Below are 19,527 nucleotides of genomic sequence, written 5' to 3' on the forward strand. Positions count from 1 at the left end.
ATGCATCTCTTCCCTGTGCACTTGTCTCTTCTCTTCCTCGCCTCCCTCACCCCCTTCGTCAGCTCCGTCCCAGCATCCGTCGAAAACAGCTTCTCTCTCCTCTCCTCCTCCTCCTCCTCCTCGGCCTCAGAGTCACCCGCTGCTGAAGCACACGTTGACACTGGTGCTGGGAATGTAATCCAGGGTGACTCGAAAGATAATAGAGTTCTCCCCACTCATGTATCGGCCCAAGAAGTACCCTTGCAAGATGACACCCACAGCGAACCCCAAGAGCACACTCAATCGGTTCACTCGCCAAACAATGAAACCGATTCGAATGGAGAAGCGACAGAATCTACTGATGCCGAAGGGGAAACTGTGGTGGAAAATGGAACTCTAAATACTACAGAGACCTCTAACAATGCAACCCTCGACGGCGGAGGTGCCACAAACACGTCCAGCAGTGTTACTATACATGACACACCAAAGCAGGGGTTGAACCAGACTCAAGACCCCGTTCCAGTATCGGAAAATGATTCAAACTCGACAACCCGAGAGGAGAGAAAGCTCTTGGATGACGGAACTGCCTATGTTTTAAATACCAAAGTTCCAGGGAGTGCAGAGGTAGAGACGGACTCCCTCGGCCATCCACTTACAGATGAACCAAACGGGGAGTCGAAAGTCCCTGTGAGGAAGTGTTGTGAGACACATCAGTTTTTCAGCCTGTTGACCCAGCAGTGTGAGGATGTTGACATTGACACAGGGTTTGGGGATGTCGTGGCGGGGATGCTGCAGACTCCAGGCACTCCACAAGGCCTCCATTACGTCCCAGGGCGGCTCCAGGAGTGTCCAGGGACGGGGATGCTGCCTAGTATAAGTGAGGCCAACTACGACACCCACTCCATCACTGAGGCTGGCCAGCTGGTGGACCACATTATCCAGGACATATACGACCACAACCACTACTGTCTGGAGCTGGCTGCACAAGCTGGTGATCAACTTCAAAATGGCGTCCTGGTCTCGGCGTGGTGTCAGATGTGGCCGAGTGAGGTTACGGCACGAAAATGTTGTGACCTTGACGAGTACTTCGACCACGCACGTGGGGACTGTCGCCCAAGTCCAGAAAACTTCACCGACCCTGAGACTCTTGTCCGCAACTTCTTCAGGACGGACCCGCTGGTTGCCTCGATCCAGATCGACTCAGGGCGACTGGTATGTGATGGAGGAAAACCCAAGATTGTTGAACCAGATGATGCATTTTTGGATTCCAGTGGTCAGCTGTGTGAGTTTCATACTGGCCACTGTTACCCGCCTAAACTGTACTGTCTGGAAAACTTGTGGGCTGAGGGAGACACTTCACAAACTCCAGTGGCCTCAGTTTGTCCAGTAGATTCCTTCCACAAATGTTGCCCACAGAATGAAATACTGAGTGAAAGTGGATGCACCCCAAGCAATGGTCAGTACCTATCAGCTCGCATGATCCAACTTCTTGAGGTTCTGGAGCCACAATATGGATTCCCAACTGAAAACGGAGGCGAGCTGTGTGTGCAGGAGTGGATTACCCCAGACGATGAGGACTTACGCTGGTGGATTAGCAAAACGGGTTATCTATCTGTTGATACACGGACAGACAGCACAGACACCATGCACTACTGTGTCGATGATTACCTCGATCCTGAGGACTCCATTCACACTGTAGCCGTCATGTGCCACAGCGAACTGGAAGAGCTGGTTCACGTGGCCCTGTCTTCGCATCCGTCAGAGAGTGGCAGCATCGGCAAGTGCTGCCCTCACCGCTACTACTTCAATATGGCCACCAAGTCCTGTGTTCCAGATGACAAGGGGCTGATTCTGGAGAGGGAGTCGCAGATGCAAGCCGCGAACGTAACCAAGCTGACCTACACATCCTTCCCGGAGTGCTCAAACCCGAACGGCTACCATCAGTACTACCTGGACCCGGACTCAAACGACGACTATGCTCTACTGGCGGAGAATCAGGCCGTCGAGGTGATAAGCACAGATGGCCGATGCATCCTGTCCCGTCGATCATACAAAAGGGGAGCGTACTGCATCGAGTACGCTGTTAACGGTTCCGACGTCCGGCCCAGCATCCTTGTGTGTCCGGAACGCTGGGTGGGAGCGGATGTCCACACGGAGAAGTTTGGGCTGACGGCGGTGCTGCTGGGGCTGTCCTGCACTGCCCTCGTAGCCACGGCATTCTCTCTCATCTCAACCAGGGTCAGGAGAGGACTTGTCACTGTCAAAAAGGTAAGGTTAGAGGAGTAAAAGTAGTAGTAGTAGCAGTAGGAGTAGTAGTAGTAGTAGTAGTAGTAGCAGCAGCAGCAGCAGCAATAGTAGTAGTGGTGGTAGTAGTAGTAGTAGTAGTAGTAAGAAAATGCAGCTGTAGCGATAAAAGCAGAAAAATTGGATGTTGCAGTAGTGGAAATCGTAGTAGCAGTAGTAATAGTTGTAGTGGTAGTAGTAATAATAGTAGTAGTAGTAGTAATGATAGTAGTTCCATTAGTGAATTAACGGACACACCTTGCACCACCTGCACACTCCTGCCTCTCCTCTCCTAAAACTCCCCCACTGCCTCTCACATCCCTCCCCTGTCCTTGTACCTTGCTGTAACTCTCTCCACCATCTCCCTCCACATGCACCTCCACCCAACACCCCTTTCACTCACCCCACCTACCTTTCCACTCCTTTTTGCGGCTCCCAGTCATTTCTCCCTTTAACTCTGAATTCCTTTCCACCCTCCCTACCACGCCCTTACCACTCTCATACAATTATACCCACGCCCTTACCACACTTACACCACTATTCTCACGCCCTTCCACGGCCTACCACGCCCCTACTACGACCCTACCACGCCCTACCACGTTCATACCACACGCCCAACCACACTCACACCACTACATCCTCGCCTTACCACGCCCTTCCCACTAGCCCCACGCCCTACCACTTTCATACCACTATCCACACGCCCTACCACGCTCACGTCACTATCCCCACGCCTTACCACGCCCCTTCCAATATCCCCAAGCCCTACCACGCCATTTATCACGCCCCCTAACGCCCCCTGCCACGCCCCCAGGTGAACACACTGGCAGGGCGCATCCTCCTGAGCTACGTACTGTCCTACCTGGTGGGGTTCCTCCTGCTGGCCGTCAACATGAAGGTGGAGGTGACGCAGGAAAATGTCGAGTGTCACGCCATGGGTAGGTGGGAGAGATTTTGATGATGATGATGATGATGATGATGATAATAATAATAACAGTAATAATAACGATGATGATGATGTTGATGTTGATGATGATAAGGAGAAGGAGGATAATGATGATGTTGTTGATGACGCTGTTGATGATGATGATAATGATGATACCTCCCCCCTTCCAGCCTACCTGCTCATCTTCTTCCTGCTGGCTGCCTTTCAGTGGAACACCTCCATCTGCTTAGAGTCTCTCCTGCTGACGCTGTGAGTATCGTGTTGGAGATCCTGCGTCTGGTGTAGGGATTTTATTTTCTTTTTTTCTTTTTTGTTTTTCCTTCTTCTCATCTTCAGTTAAAAAAAAAGTTGATGGTGATGCCAGTAGAGTCAATTTTTCAAAGTTCCTATAGTCTGGTATATGGATTTTTTTTTTTTTTTTTTTGTGTGTTTTTCCTTCCTCTTTTCAGGGGAGTGCGGTAGCTCGGTGGTAGGGTGTTGGGCTCGTAATCGTGAGGTTGCGAGTTCGCGCCCCGCCTGGTGGCTGCTGTGCTGGGAGGGGTAGCGCTCTCCTGTAACCCTAGCAGGGCTATATGATCTGATGAGGTCTAGCTCGGGGATTAATCCCTTCCTCTTTTCATCAGTAAAAAAAAATCTGATGGTGATGTCGGTAGAGTCAGTTTTACCAAGTTCCTGTAGTCTGGTGTCGGGATTTTCTCCTTTATTTAATTTGTTTTTAATTCCTCTGTTCATCTTCTCTTATATATATATATACAGTATATATATATATATATATATATATATATATATATATATATATATATATATATATATATATATCATAGTTAATAGCTAATAATTCACTAAATGATCTACTAACATCTTTTAGTATAATCTGTCATAGTGAAAGACTGACGAGGAGAGTGTATGTGAGTGAGGTGGAGGGGAAGAGAGGGATGGGGAGGCCAAGGATGAGCTGGCGGGATGGAGTGGAGAGGTATATGAGAGAGTGGGGTGTGAACTGGGAGCAGGGCAGTGAAATGGCAGGGGACAGGGCGACGTGGAGGCGATTTGTCTGTGGCCACCCCTTTTGGGATTAAGGCGTTTGGCAGTAGATAGAAGGACTGTCATAGTTAATAACCTTTATCATCTACCAAAAGTCTTTATCATGATTTATCACAAGCATCAACCCTCTTTATAATAATATTTCATCATCATTAGTATTTATCAACATTCATCACAAATTACCTTCCTTCTCATCTAATTTCTTTTTTCTTTCAGTTATTAATTTATTTTTACTTATCAGGCGTGTATCGGTATCATCTTGTATTCACTTATTCTGTTATTCATCTATGTATTCATTCATTTATTTGTTTTATCAGGCGTGTATCGATATCAGAAGGGCGTCGTTATCTCTACCACTCTGCCTGGGCCTGGGGCGTGCCTCTCTTCGTCACCCTCCTTGCCCTCATCCTCGACACCAACCGCCAAAACCTCCCGTGCGGGGTTAAGACGCCCAGAGTCGGCGTTTATACCTGTTTTTTCTCGGGTGAGTGGGCGTGGGAGGTGGAGGGTTGAGGGAGAAAGGTTAGTAGGGAAGATGGATGGATATATGTTTGAAATAAGGAAGGAAATTTTGGTTTTAGAGTATTTTTTCCGTTTCTAGTCCTCTATGAGCATAAAGAACTAACTGTGGAGGTAAGAGGGATCATGGATGTACTGTACGTGGATGAATGAAAGTTGATTTATAAAAACTTCTTCCCGGCTGAGTGTTCATAGGAGGTGAAGGAATGAGGGAGAAAAATCATGAAGGAAGAAGGATGGAGAAATGTGTGAAATAAGGAAGGAAAGCTAGCTATTTCTGACGCCTGCTTAAAGCCCAAAGAAAGCCATCAGGTACACCAAGCCTATCCCCGTAGTATGGTGGTTGCAGAGGGAGAAACATGGCGCCAATTTTACCTTCTCTTGATCATCTTACAGCAGAATTATATCCCTTATTTTGCTGTTACAGATCCGGACGCCAAGCTGCTGTACCTGTATGTGCCGATGCTGATCACGCTGCTGGCCAACACGGGACTGCTGCTTGCCGCTCGATACGTCCGCTCTGCCAAACTGCGTCGGCTAGAGAAGGGACCAGCCAAGAGCCGCCCCTCGGGTGAGATGTCTGGCCTCTTATGTCTCTTCTCCCTTAAATAAATAAAGAGATAAATAAATAAATAATAAGTGAACATATACACAGATAAATAAATACATAAATGAACTACCTAAAGAGTTTTTGCTGGAATTATTGTGGAGGAACTCTGGAATTACGCATGTAGCTTATCCATTAAATCTGTCATTATTTCCATGTAGGATTCTGGCAGCACAACTTTAATCCTACAAAATGGAAATCTGAGGCTTTTATACCGGGCTGAACCCTGGAATTAGGCTCGTGTTGTGGCTGTTAAATCTGTAATACTTCAATATAGATCAGCAGTTGGATGAAATTTGTGGGGAGGAGTGAATGACAGGTGTTTTTGAACATGATAGTGGTCGAATTGATAACGTCTGATAGGTAATTATGAAGCTACATGCAGACAGGTGTACAGTTCGTCACACTTGAATCTGGGACAGTGTGTGTGTGTGTGTGTGTGTGTGTGTGTGTGTGTGTGTGTGTGTGTGTGAAGTAGAAGTGTAGCTACAAACTCCAACCTTCATGCATCACAGTTATTGACCATTTCAGCTGTTATTTGACACCTCTGTTCATTCATGTCAGTGCCACCAACAAACATGTGATTTTGTCAAAGTTGTCGGGTGTACAAAATGCCAGACCTCTGCTACATATTGTCCCAGTTTCATACTTTGCAACTGTATGTATCAGGTAGAGCCAGGATTCCTATGGCTTGAATGGTGAGTGAATGGGTGTGAGGTTCATTTAGCGGGACATAATGTTGATCACTTAAATACACCTACCACCTAGAGACGAAAACCTAGTCACTCACCACTTTGAGAGTCACCCGGCACCTAGAATCGCAAACCTAGAGAGTCACCTGCCACCTAGAGTCACCTACTAATGACGACTTTCTTCCGCCAGAGGTAGAGGTGAGTGAGGTCCAGAGTCAGGAGAGCACGAAGGTCGGCGAGAGAGGCACCAGCAGCACCGGGCCACAGAACGGCTCGGCACCACACAACTCGGGCATGCGAACTCACCAGACGCGGAACATGTAAGTCTCTCTCTCTCTCTCTCTCTCTCTGGGCAAATGTCCTCCTAGCAGATTATTGTTGTATATGATGTATGGAACAAATATTCTGGATGTGTCGCTGCTTCACTGGCCGACATTAGCAACAAGTCTAGATGTTTGTACCTACAAAACCAAATTTCATAGCTCCCGCATTCTGCTTGGTTCAGTGTCAATAACCGAACAACTCAATCCGAGACTAGATAAAGTGTATGTTCGTAGGCTCAAACGTAGAGAAATGAGAATGATTAGATAGATATGTAGTGTGTCCTTGAATGCGAGGCCTGGGGGGTGGGGTTAGGATTATAATTGAAGAGTTGAGAGGAAGGATGGGACTGGAACATATTGGTGTGGTGATGAGGAGGGGTAGATTGAGACGGTGTGAGCATATGGAGAGGATGGGGGATGACAAGTGGGTGCGGAAGGTGAGGAATGTGAACGTCGAAGGTAGGGTTGCGAGAGACAGACCTCTATATTAAGATGTATATTTTCTTGCTTCATGGTTTGCTGCCTTTGATTCCTTCTTTCTTGCATACCAATTTCCTTTCCACACACACACACACACACACACACACACACACACACACAGGTGGTCTGGTCATCTGGTCTGGTGGGAGTGTCATTTACGATCTTCCTTCTATATTAAGTTGTGTATTTTCCTGGTCTATGGTCTTACTAATTTTCTGTCCACTTCCGCACAGGTGGTCTGAATCGGTCAAGTTGGTCATCTGGTCTGGGGGGACGTGGCTGCTGGAGGTGCTGAGCTTCGTCATCGCCCAGTACGGGGTGAAGCCTTCGGAGTCCTGGTACGACTATTTGTGGTACGTGCCCTCCAGCGTCAATGCCCTTAGAGGCGTCGGCATCTTCTTCATCCTGGTCCTGACCCCGGAGAACAGGCTCAAGCTCTCCCGCTGGCTCAACAAGATGGGCTTCCTCTCCCTGGCCAAGAATGTGAGGTCTTCAACAGACGTGGGGCGCTCCACCATCAACGGCCCGTCTTCAGTTGGCGGCACCGCTAGCGAAAACTCTGAGGTACGGACCGGCCACGGGCGCAGAAATTTGTCCATTGCTACCACCATAACCCAGCTTTCCTCCATCAGAAGCTCACAGTCTAATGATTCCCGTGCAGATTCAGTCTTCGGCCGTGGCTCATCTCATCCGAACCTGGCACACTCCGTCAGCCAAGTGGATAACCGCCGCAGCTCGGTATCATCCCAGTCATCCGAGTTTGAGGGATACGAACTGGATACTGAGGTAGGCGCCGGTGCAGGGGGGCGGCGCAAGTCCTCGCTGGCACCCATCGTACCCTCCCTGCCCAGCGTCCACGAGGAGGAGGCCTTCGATGACCTCGCTGTGCTGCGATCTGACACAGAAGACGCTGTCGAAACCACCTCAGATGCGTGACTAGAAGATGGATGATGATTCTTTTTTGTTTAATTGTTTGTTTGTTCATGCCGGATGCTGTGTTTGGTTGGAAAGACTTAGAAATCATCAAAGTAACACCTTGATGTGCTTCTCGTCTTATTCTTGCTCTCTATAAGCGTTTTCATTACACTATGGAAATAGCAATTGTTATACTGTTTGCACGTGAGAAATACTTCCACTACTAGTGCTACTACTACTGCAGCTGCTGCTGCTGCAACTAATACTGATACGACTACTACTACTACTATAACTGCTGCTACTACCACTGCTACTATTACCGGTACTACTACTACTACTACTATAACTGCTGCTACTACCACTACTGCTATTACCGGTACTACTACTACTACTACTGCTGCTGCTATTATTATTATTATTATTGTTATTATTCAGTTGGGCGAACTTTGGTATCTCACTGATTTTTTTTTCTTTACCACACCTTACCCCACCTTAGACTGGGAAAGGAGGTTTGGATGATGATGATTATGACTATTATTACTATGATGATGATGATGATGACTTCTTATGATGATAATGATGACATTATTATTATTATTATTATTATAGCATTACCCTCAACCAACCAAACACAGCAGAAGGTAACTCTGTACATAATAACCATATCCTACTGACTGGCGGCTGTGTCACGGAACCCCTTTCATTTTAACTTGGTCCAGATTTTCTCTTTTTCAATTTCACGTAGCTCCTTGGCAATTCTGCATCTCCACATCTTTCCCATAGCACTTCTTCGTGACCAGCATTATATTTTTGTGTTAATCGAATCACACAACTCAGCATTCAAGATAGAGACGGTAATTTTAGGCCAAGTTTAAGTGAAAAGAATATATCAAGTTCACATCTGCGCTAACATCACCTCGCTTTTTCCAGATGTGAGTTTATATGGCCTTATTTAGACGTGAAAATTGGGATTCTTGTAAATATATAGTTTGTAAATATTATAATCAATGAGTTGCCATAGTGACTTGCAGGGATTGATGCCATATGTAAATAATTATAGCGACTATGAATGTGTTTTGGGCGGGAAAGAAAGCGCGGGAAACTTCAAAATCCTTAGCCCCTATTTTCGTCAGGTAAGGAAGCTCCCTAGCACCTCCTCCTTAGCGATTTATTTTTGGTTATAGGTGGCCAATAACCTTTCCGTACCTTATGTTGCGAATAGCGATACTGGAGGGATTTATGTAACGCAGAAGAGGGCAGTAAGGTGTAATAAGCAACATAAATCGCTTAGGAAAAGGTGTTAGGGAGCTTCCTGAACTGACGAGAATACACATCTACGGTTCTGTACCAACCATAGAAATAATAGTTTTTTCTTTTTTCTTTTTCACTTTTTTTCTTGGCTCTCTTTCATCATCTTTTTCTTTCTCTCTCTTTTTTTCTTTCTTGTCTTCTCTTTAATTTTCTCTCTTTATTTTTTCTTTCTTTCATTGTACAGTTGTCTCCATCTGGTTAGGTTTTACTAGCTAATGAGGCGACGAGATAAGAAATAAAGTCACAAGGAAAGGAATTGTTAAAAGTAAGTTATGATGTTCTCTCTCTCTCTCTCTCTCTCTCAGCAATACTGATAATCAACGTAATTTCAAATGCTGCTGTTGTCTCTTAAAGTCAGCACACCACACCAGCACCACCAGCACCCGTCACCCAAAATGCACCAGCACCCACCGTCCATGCAAAAGAATATACAGAACTCCTTATAACATTTGGTGGATTTTATGGTAAGGGAAACTCATCTCTCTCTTTATACACCCCTAACACCATCTCACCACCGACTTATCTTGTACTCCCTAATGCTTGTGTTCGTGGATTTAGCGTACCATCCTTCGCCTACCAACTTATACTCGAATTTGTGAGTCGAATTTCTGACCTATCGACCTCAAAGTCCATTCTATCGTTAGTAAATCCATAACCACATTTTCTCGTAGCTCCCTAACACCTCTTCCATAGCGATTTATTTTTGGATATGGCTGGTTAATATCCTTCTGAACGTTATATATGCAGAATATGGCGATGCTGGAAGGATTTATATAACACAGAATAGGACAGTAAGGTGTAAACAAGAAAATAAATCGCTTAGGAAAGTGTGTTGGAGAGCTTCCTCACTTAAGAATTTTCCTAGCGTTGTGTACATAATTTAAGTATTTATATTTAGATTATAAGTGGATGATTTCAGTTACTTCACTCATAAACTTCATATTAATTTTTTTTATTTTATTTCGACAATTGATTTTTAGCCATAGTTCAAAATTCTCTCTCCTGTGTCAAAAATGGCGGACAGATATATGCCATTCATAAAATTCATATATATATATTTTTCGAAAGATGGCTGACAGATAGAGGAAATTCAAATCTCAAATGTAGCAGTTGTATATGGCAATTTTTTTCTTTTTGTTTATTTTTTTGGGGGAGAAAAATTGCTAGTCTTTTTTCTTTTTCTTTATTTAATAGGGAGAAAATTGTTGCTGTCTTGATTTTCTTTATTCAATAGGGAGAAAATTGTTACTGTCTCTTTTTTCTTTATTTAATAGGGAGAAAATTACTGTCTTTTATTTACATCCAGAAAATTATTAGCCTTTTTTTGTTATTTTTTGAATTAGGGAGAAAAATGTCTTGAAATCTGCGCCAGCCTTCAAAATGGCGGCGATTTTTTTATACGGTTTGAAAATACGTTAGTAATTTTGAATCTTTGTTTTTCTTTTTAGGGGGAACTTTTTAAATTTACTGAGAGGTCATGAGAAATATATATAAATAAATAAATATGAAAATAAATAAATAAATGAATAATAAACATATAAGTAAATAAAGATAAATTGATATATAAATAGACATAAATAAATAAATGTGTTGATGGAGATTTATGATAACCCAACCGCCTCTCGCACAAGCAGCCCCGAAACTCCTACGATGATGATGGTGGTGGTGGTGGTGGCAGTGGTGATGATGATGATGTTGATGATGGTGGTGATGATGATGATGATGGTGGTGATGATGATGATGGTGATGGTAGTGGTGGTGATGATGATGATGATGATGATGATGGTGGTGGTGGCGGTGATGATGATGATGATGATGATGATTATTATTATACCACATTTGTTGTAACCTGACGATCCCTAAACCTAATATCTATCTGTCTGTCTGTCTATTAGTCAATCAGTCTATCTATCTATCTATCCATTTCTATCTATCTGTTTATCTACCTCTGTCTATCAGTCAATCAAGCAGTCGGTCTATCCATCCATCCATCCATCTCTCTCTCTCTCTCTCTCTCTCTCTCTCTGTCTGTCTGTCTGTCTCAATCTATCTACCTGTCTATCTGTCCATCTATCTGTCTGTCTATCTATCTATCTACCTCTATCAGTCAATCTGCCTACCCATCTATCTACCTACCTACCTACGTATCTATCTATCTACCAATCAACCAATCTATCTATGTATCTATCTATCCATCCATCCATCTATCTTTATTACCTATCTATCTATCTATCTAATAAGCTTAAAAGAGGTTGTATATGTATGACTCTCAGTACAATGGCTGTATTTTTATGTATCGTTCTGTTATTGTATTTTCTGTATGATCAATAAAGGTTGTATTATTTTGCGTAGGGTTTTTTCCTTAGCCTGGGAGAGAGAGAGAGAGAGAGAGAGAGAGAGAGAGAGAGTATAGCTTTTAAGATACTGGTTTAAGCCGGCTAAGGAACTCCACATGCAGAAAGAGAGAGAGAGAGAGAGAGAGAGAGAGAGAGAGAGAGAGAGAATGCCTGGATTACATCAAGAGAGTAGCACTTCAATAATGGAAGTAGTCACGAAGAAGTGCTGTGGGACGGGCGTATGCATAAATCTAAATTAGTCTATAAAAAATCAAACCGGTATGCTAACATTTTAAATAGGATAAAAATTCCCACTATAGTTGCCGTTCCAAAAATTTGAAGAGGATTCAGGCTATGACTTTCACTAACAGTAAATTAAATTATTCATAAATAACAACAACAACAATAATAACAATCCATCCATCCATCCATCATCCAATCTTATTTTGTCCCATGAGGAGCGTAGGAGCCCGGAGCTAGGCAAATTGGTCTTGATATTTAAGATGAGAGTGACCAGCCTCACTCATCCCTGAGTGGCATTACGTGAGCAAAAACCCCCAACCACCCTTGGATACAAACCTGCACAGGCACAGTCCGAATGGAGCGCCTTAATTACCCACTAAACCACCAGGCGCCATTATTTGCTTATATGGTTACCACCCAGCGTAGTAGGTACAGGAAACCATTTGGCTTATCACCCAGTATAGTCACCCATAGGCAGAAGGAAGAGGAAAGAATGAAGGAAAGAGACAGAAGAGGGAATGTAAAGTCACCCGAAGGCAGAAGGAAAAGGAAAAAATGATGGAAAGAAAGACAGAAGAGGAAGGAAGTGAGGAAATCCAGCGGAAATTAGATAACTTTTAAACATGGCGCGCGCGGCCGAATTGAACAAAGTAAGGGCATGGCAGCCCCTCTTGTTTTTCACTTATACATTACACTTGACAAAATTCTAAATAATTAAAGTCGATATATTAACGCACGAGATTAAGTACATGAGTTATCTCTGCAAAAATTAATATTAAATCACATAAACAAAAAGTCTTATCGTTTCTTAAGTGCACAGGTAGTTGGGAAGTGTGGTAAATATTTCTTTTTTGTAACTAATAAGAAACCAAGTTCATAAATAACATTGAAAACAATCTCATGGAAATTACATAGACCCAAAATCATCCAAATGCAAGCCAAAAATTGAGAAAAATATAATGTTTATGATTTTATTTCCTGATTCTCCCCACTGCCTGTTCGTCCTCCATGGAGATTGTTTTACCTTGGTGCTGAAGAAAGGTGTACGGTTTTGCCTCAATATTACGGAAAATGAGGCCCAGCAGCGCTGTTAAATGAGGTCCATGCAGGTCTAACGGACGACTGGGGAGTTTGTTATAATGGCGGAAAAGAACTGAAGTGAGGAATAAGAAGAGGAAAAGAGAGAGAAGAGAAGAAGGATTGAGGAAGTGCCAGAACCTCCTAATATTTACTTATTTTCAGCTCCACAAGCGAGAGAAAAATCCGTTAAAATCCAAGAGGAGTTTCCGAAATAAGGTAATGATGGTGATATCAGGTGATGGGCTGGTTTATAGGTTTTTGGATTTCACGGAAGGAGTTTTGGAGAACGTATGACTCCAAACCTTCGTTGATTGCTAAATCCATGGAAACTGTTCTTATATTTGAAGGTTTTATAATTTCCTTGTACGTTTTGTTACATTTAGGTGACAGAAGTATTGGGAATTCTCTCTCACATACAGAAAATTTATCGTAGGAATGTTCATTATGGTTTAACTCATTTTTGACAGCCAGATTCAGCCAAAATATATATTAGGATTGAAGAATTTGCTTTCACAGCTGGGATAGGCCATTAATTTTCGGTTTCAGATGGTCAAGATTATTCATGTGGTTTGTTTCTGTCCTAACCTAGCCTAACCATCCTGTCCTAACTAAACTAACCCATCAAACCCAACTCACCTTTTGTAACTAACCCAGCTGAGGTTATGGTAGTTTCTGTTAAGCTCTGTATGCATGTAAAATTGATGAGATAAAATTGATAAGTCAAAATCCCACATTTCTACATCTTTTGGTTCATTTTTAGGAGAGGTAATGACAGATTAAGTTTCATTGCAATAGTTTTCCTTCATTGCTCCCACATCTGTCAGTTATTTCAGTGCCGGGTGACATGGTATCCTGAAATTAAGGGGGTATTCTCAGTGGCATTTCTGGAACTCTTTTAAATTTATGACTGTGATGAGCAAGTTTTGTTTTGTTAGGGGGAAATATCTGGTACAATTTTCTTTCATAAATGGGAGTTTTCCAAGATTTTAAGTGAACTTTTAAAACTTTTATTTTGATATTTGGGTTACTGAATATTGTGTAAAGGAGCTAGTGGTATTCCATAATATCACAGCTTGGTCCATATACATTGTTTTTTAAGTACGGTACCGTACAGAGGAGGGCATGAAAGGAAGGTGGAAAGGGTATTTTGAGAAGTTACCTGGTACTGAACGAGGAAAACGAGAGGAGTGTTTTGGAGATGGGATGCCAAGTGAGAGGGAAACACCTGAGATTAGTAGAGAGGAAGTCAAAGCAGCACTGAAAAAGGTGAAACATGGGAAGGCAGCAGGACCAGATGAAAAATGTACAGTATAGTACCAGCAGAGGCATGGAAAAGTTTGGGAGAAGATGGAGTAGATGTACTAATAGATTTAATGCAGAAGGTATATGATCAGGAGAAAATACCAGAAGCATGGCAAGAAAGTGTGATAGTACTGACCTATAAGGAAAAAGGTGACATCCGGGATTGTGGGAACTGTCAGGGTATAAAGCAGATGTCACACTCAGTGAAAATATGGGAGAGAACAATAGAGAAAAGGTTAAAGGAGGAAACAGAGACTGATGAACAACAGTTCGGATTGATGCCAGGAAAAGAATAAACAGGTGTCATCTTTGCAGTGCTTCAGATCCATGAAAAATATGGAGAGAAACAGAGAAAGTTGCATATGATTTTTGTAGACTTGGAAATAGCGTATGGTACTGTGCCAAGGCAGGATGTAGCTATGGAGATGTATAGGGGAGAAGGGCATTTCAGAAAAGTATGTGCGACTGGTTAATGATATGTATGGCCGGGTGAGAACTCAGGTCAGAAGTAGTGTTGGTGTGACAGAGACGTTTCCAGTAAAAGTTGGGCTACATCAGGGATCCTTGTTGAGTCCCTGTATCTTTGATTTGTTAAGGGATGTTTTGGGGAGAGGCATCACTGAAGAGGCTCCATGGGTTATGTTGTTTGCAGATGATATTGTGCTGATAGATACCACCAGGGAGGGAGTAGAATGGAAGTTGGAGGCATGGAGAAAGAAAATGGGGGATAGAGGACTTAAAATTAGTAGGAGAAAGACGGATTATCTATGCTTTATTGGAGAAGAAGTACTGGGAGATGTGAGTTTGCAAGGAGAAAAGTTGAAAAGAGTTGGGACATTCAAGTACCGGTATTTGGGCTCAAATATAATAGCTGACGGCGGACTGGATGCATAAATTAACCATAGAAAACCGGGTACAGGCAAGATGGAGAAACTGGAGGGATATGTCAGGAGTGTTAGCTGTGTGATAGGAAATCAGTGCAAGAGTGAAAGGAAAAGTATATAATATGGTGGTAAGGCCTCCAATGATAAACAGTTCAGAAACCTGACCCATAAAGAAGTCTCAGGAGAGAAAGCTGGAGGTGGCGTAGTTGCGGATGCTGAGATGGATGGCCGGGGTCACGAGAATGGATAAGATCAGGAATGAGAGAATTAGGGGAACGATTAAGGTTGTGGAAATCTCAAAGAAGGTGCAGGAGGGCGACTACATTGGTACGGACGTGTAATGAAAAGGAATGAGGACTATGTGGGTAGAAGAGTGATGGGCATGGAAGTGGAGGGTAGATGGAGAAGGGGTCGGCCGAGGAGACGGTGGATGGACTGTATACAGCGAGATATGAGGGAGAAGAATATACCGTAGCAGGGGATGCATTTGGACACAGAGGAGAATAGAGACAACTAGTCAGAAACAGCAACCCCATATAAACATGGGCAAAACTGCGGAGGAGGAAGAAGATTATTGTTTCAGACAGGTTCATTTATGGTTCCAGACAGGTTCATTTACAGTTTCTTCATGCTTCTTCCAGACAGCTTTATTTGGCTCAGGAGAAGCTTTTCAAACAGGAAAAGTTGGATAAAATCAACACCATCACTTTCAGTTTAGTTATGTACCCGGTACTGTAATTTTTTTTTTTAAATTATTATTTCTGCTATCTAAATTATACAGTTTGGGGGAGGCATTTGGAAGTGAAGCCTGTATCAAATCTCCCCAGCTGAGAAAGTCTACCATGAGTTACATTTAATCAGTAGGAAATAGTAAGAAGAAATGGAAAAAGGTGTCATTGGCCTGAAGGGTGTAAGTCAGGGAAGAGAGAGAGAGAGAGAGTTACATGGATAAGTACAATACAGTTAAAATGAGAGACAAACAAAGACAGTAATTATGCAACACAGCTAATACTCCTCCATTTACATAATCTCCCCAAGTATAATTAAATGTTGCAATAGGTAAGTAGTGATCATTGAGGCTAGGTATACACTCATGATGGAAACCTCGTATTTAGAGCAGTGAAGGGGATTGTCTGAGATTAACTCTTTCAGTACAGTGATGTTGGTTTTCATTTAATTGTACTCTCTGGACCCTGCCTCATCCCCGTACTGCAAGTGGAGAAATAGTTCTGGATGATGATGATGGTGGTGGTGGTGGTGGTGGTGATGATGATGATGATGATGATGATGATGATGATTTAATTTGTCTTAAGTAAAGACCTCTTTAGTTGAAATAGAATAGTGTCCAGCTATTCTTAGGTGACTTTTTACACTGTCCTACGTGGCACCCAGCTAAGTCAGACATTTTGGGCATTTAGTAGATAGTGTTACCATTACATTGTTACATAATGTAATATGTACTACAGTATGGTACAGGTAGCCTACTCTACTACAACAGTGAAGGGTATTGGGTGGTGAGGCAGGTGGGGCTGTACAATCTTTTCTCTTCACTCTGCCCCTGACAGGAAGATGGGGGACTGCAGAGTCAGGGGCAGCTTTGGCCTGAAGTTGCAACTACTACTGAACTTTTTTTCTTTTTCATTTTTTCATTTTTTTTTTTTACTCAAACTTGACTTACAATTGCCGTCTCCCCATCTTGAATGCTGAGTTGTAATAATAGATTAGCACTAGAATGTGATGCTGCTTACAAAGAAGTGTTGTGGAAAGGATATGGAGCCATAGCATTGTCTTTGTGAAATGAGCTGCAGAGGGATGAAAATCTGGGTCAAGTCAAATTGAGTGCTGTATAACCACTTCTGCTTCTGTTAATGCTGTTTTTGTGTGTGTGCTGCAGGGGGGAGGATGTCTGGGCAGCGAGGAGGGGGCCTCGGTGGTGGGGGTGGCAGCAGCAACAGCAGCAGTGGAGGGGGCAGCACTGGAGGCAGCAACACAGGCACCAGCAGCAACCCACACGGCCTCAAGCAAATCGACCTGGACCAGATATGGGGGGACTTGAGGCAGGGCATTGAACAGGTGAGCGACACATGACAAGGACTGGTATTGTTGTCAGCTTAGCAAGGATTCAGGCACCTCATACATACCACTTTACTTCTGTCTTTGGTGTGTTCTTGGATATTATTTGCATAGAAGAGATTATTGAGGTGTAATATTGTATTCAGAATTACCATACATATAGTATTTCAGTTTCTTCATCTTTTAAATATACCTTACATATTTTAGTTTCTTCATCTATCATGTTATTTTTCCTTGCTCTCTCAACCTTGCCTCACCCCATCCTTAGTTGGGGAAAATGTCTGCATAATAGATAATGATGATAGTTTCTCACCTTAGAAGCCTGTCATACCAAAGAGGCTGGAAGACATTGCATTATTTAGCTACTGTTATTACCCATCATGTCAACATTCTCCAGGTGTACAACAGTCAGGAGATGTCTCGGCCTCGCTACATGCAACTCTACACCCACGTATACAATTACTGCACGTCGGTAAGTACCTTCACATATTTGGCAGTTTATTGGTTTCCTGCCATATGTTTTGCCTCATAAATCTCCTTTGTATTGAAATTAATGACAGCCCGAGTTTGCTGATAGTTTCATTTAGGTGTTCTTTTGTGAAGTTTGCATATTTGGTGTAACATATTGTCTTAAGTAGGCTACAGTACTGGGCTTAATGATATTTTACCTTACTGTCATTCTGTTGGCCTGTCATGGTACTTTACTCTTCATGGGTTTCCAGAAATTACCATGAAGCACATGTAAGTCAGGCATCATTTCCATGTGAATTTGCTGCGTGCTCATATTGTTACTTCAACTAAGGTATGCGTTGTTACGTTGATTTATAAATCCGGGGACTTGAACAGTGTGAGTGAGTGTTTGACCTATTTTTGTGACTGCTGTGTTTTTATATTATTACTTCAACAAAAATATTCATTGTCACATTTATATAGGATTCTGGGAGCTTGAACAGTGTGTGAATGAGTGTGTGGCTTATTTTTGTGACTGCTGTGTTTTTATAGTATTACTTTAACTAAAATATTCATTGTCACATTTATATAGGATTCTGGGAGCTTGAACGGTGTGTGAGTGAGTGTGCAGCCCGTCTTTCTGTGCATGCTGTTGATAGTTCTAGTCCTGCGACATCTGCATCCCGTAATTTAGTACCCCCCTCAGGTGCATCAACAGTCGACCAAAACGGGTGGGAGTGGTAGTGGCCCCAGGAGCAAGAAGAGCACGGCGGCAGGCGGGGGTGCTCAGTTCGTCGGTCTGGAGCTGTATAAGCGACTCAAGGACTTCCTCAAAACATATCTGCTCACACTCATGAAGGTAGTACAGTAATCCCTCACTCACTATCTATTTTTCTATCTATAGCCTGGCGCCCTAATCCCGCAAAGGGTGGCCACAGACAGAATGCCTCCAAGTCGCTCTGTCACCCACCATTTGACTGCCCTCCCAACGACTCACTTCCCCCTCCCCCTCCCTCATATACTCTTTCACTCCAGTATCATATTTTTCCCTCCCTTATTTACAGTAATCCCTCATTCATTCATTCATTCCAATATGATATTTTTCACTGCTTTCCCTACCTTTTGTACAGTAATTTGCCATTTCTTCACTCTGATGTCATTTTTTTCATTACATTTTTCCCTACCTCATTGACAGTGATCCATCATTCCTTCACTCTTATGCCATATTTTACACTCATTTCTCTACCTGGGATTATGGCATCTGGCAATAGATAGATAGATAGGTGTACAGTAATTTACTTCTTCATTCTAATATATATATATATATATATATATATATATAAACTTTCTTCCCTACCATCAGGCTTGTTTTATTCAGCTTAGAGGAGACTTTCTTAACTAGAGGGGCTAGAGAGTCATAAGTAGCTGCATCACCACTTAAATCTTCTGCAGTTAAGTAAAGATATGTACAGTGGTAATGATATTAAACTAAAAAGTGTGTTGCAGGATTAAAGGAATTAATGGTTCAGACAAATTCCATAAAGCCAGTTATATTAAGTGAGTGTTGCTTCTTGAGCTGGAATAGGGTGAAGTCTAGCAGTCAGTCAGTCAATCAGTATCAGTCAGTTAATCAGCCAGTCAGTGTCAGTCAGCCAGTCAGTTGGCCACCCATTATCAGTCAGTTAATCAGCCAGTCGGTCTGTCAATCAGCCAGTGTCAGCCAACCAGTCAGTCAAATGATGCCGTGCTTCTTAACAAATCATCATATTGAATTGTATTAGGGTTGACCATGGTATAGCTGATGTTTTCTGTGGCATGGATGCTAAATCAGGTGACCAAATCCAGCTAATTACTTCCCAGCAGTTGCAGGAAACTATGGGGATAAAAGAAATTTGAGATGTGTAATAAGATTTGAAACAGTTTTCGAGTGTCAGTTGGATTTTGACTGTGTTTGTGTGGCTGAATGTTTGTTGCTTGATTTGTCTTTCTTTTTTTTTAATGCAAGGAAGAAGGAACCAAATGTCAGGAGAGTGATGGTTGTGTGGCTAGTAATCAAACAT

The 19,527-nt window shown here is 42.8% G+C and overlaps 2 protein-coding genes across 2 annotated transcripts in view; both read left to right on the top strand.

The window, feature by feature from the left end:
- On the top strand, window positions 1-14,356 carry LOC145402176 (uncharacterized). The gene is made up of 10 exons (XM_080274293.1): window positions 1-2,247; window positions 3,077-3,200; window positions 3,379-3,457; window positions 4,570-4,736; window positions 5,199-5,342; window positions 6,261-6,390; window positions 7,107-7,805; window positions 9,454-9,563; window positions 13,519-13,523; window positions 14,153-14,356. Exons 1-10 carry the CDS (start codon window positions 1-3, stop codon window positions 14,354-14,356), a joined length of 3,909 nt encoding a protein of 1,302 aa, XP_080130419.1.
- Cul1 (cullin 1) overlaps window positions 12,739-19,527 on the top strand; it is a 22,083-nt gene continuing 15,294 nt past the window's right edge. Inside the window, exons 1-4 of the mRNA XM_080274156.1 lie at window positions 12,739-12,974; window positions 16,839-17,017; window positions 17,415-17,489; window positions 18,174-18,326. Coding sequence (XP_080130282.1) covers window positions 16,847-17,017; window positions 17,415-17,489; window positions 18,174-18,326 — 399 coding nt within the window. The 5' untranslated portion in view covers window positions 12,739-12,974; window positions 16,839-16,846. The remainder of the gene's footprint in view (window positions 12,975-16,838; window positions 17,018-17,414; window positions 17,490-18,173; window positions 18,327-19,527) is intronic.

Source organism: Coenobita brevimanus, chromosome 57 (assembly GCF_032717465.1).
Source record: "Coenobita brevimanus isolate Jiangsu-jjx chromosome 57, ASM3271746v2, whole genome shotgun sequence".
Taxonomy (NCBI): Eukaryota; Metazoa; Arthropoda; class Malacostraca; order Decapoda; family Coenobitidae; genus Coenobita; species Coenobita brevimanus.

What these genes read in the sequence shown, in the direction of transcription:
- LOC145402176 (XM_080274293.1), top strand. Translation starts at nt 1, where the DNA reads ATGCATCTCTTCCCTGTGCACTTGTCTCTTCTCTTCCTCGCCTCCCTC. An exon ending in GAGTCTCTCCTGCTGACGCT is followed by an intron (nt 3,458 to 4,569) that starts GTGAGTATCGTG and finishes TTGTTTTATCAG; the next exon opens with GCGTGTATCGATATCAGAAG. An exon ending in GTCGAAACCACCTCAGATGC is followed by an intron (nt 7,806 to 9,453) that starts GTGACTAGAAGA and finishes TGTCTCTTAAAG; the next exon opens with TCAGCACACCACACCAGCAC.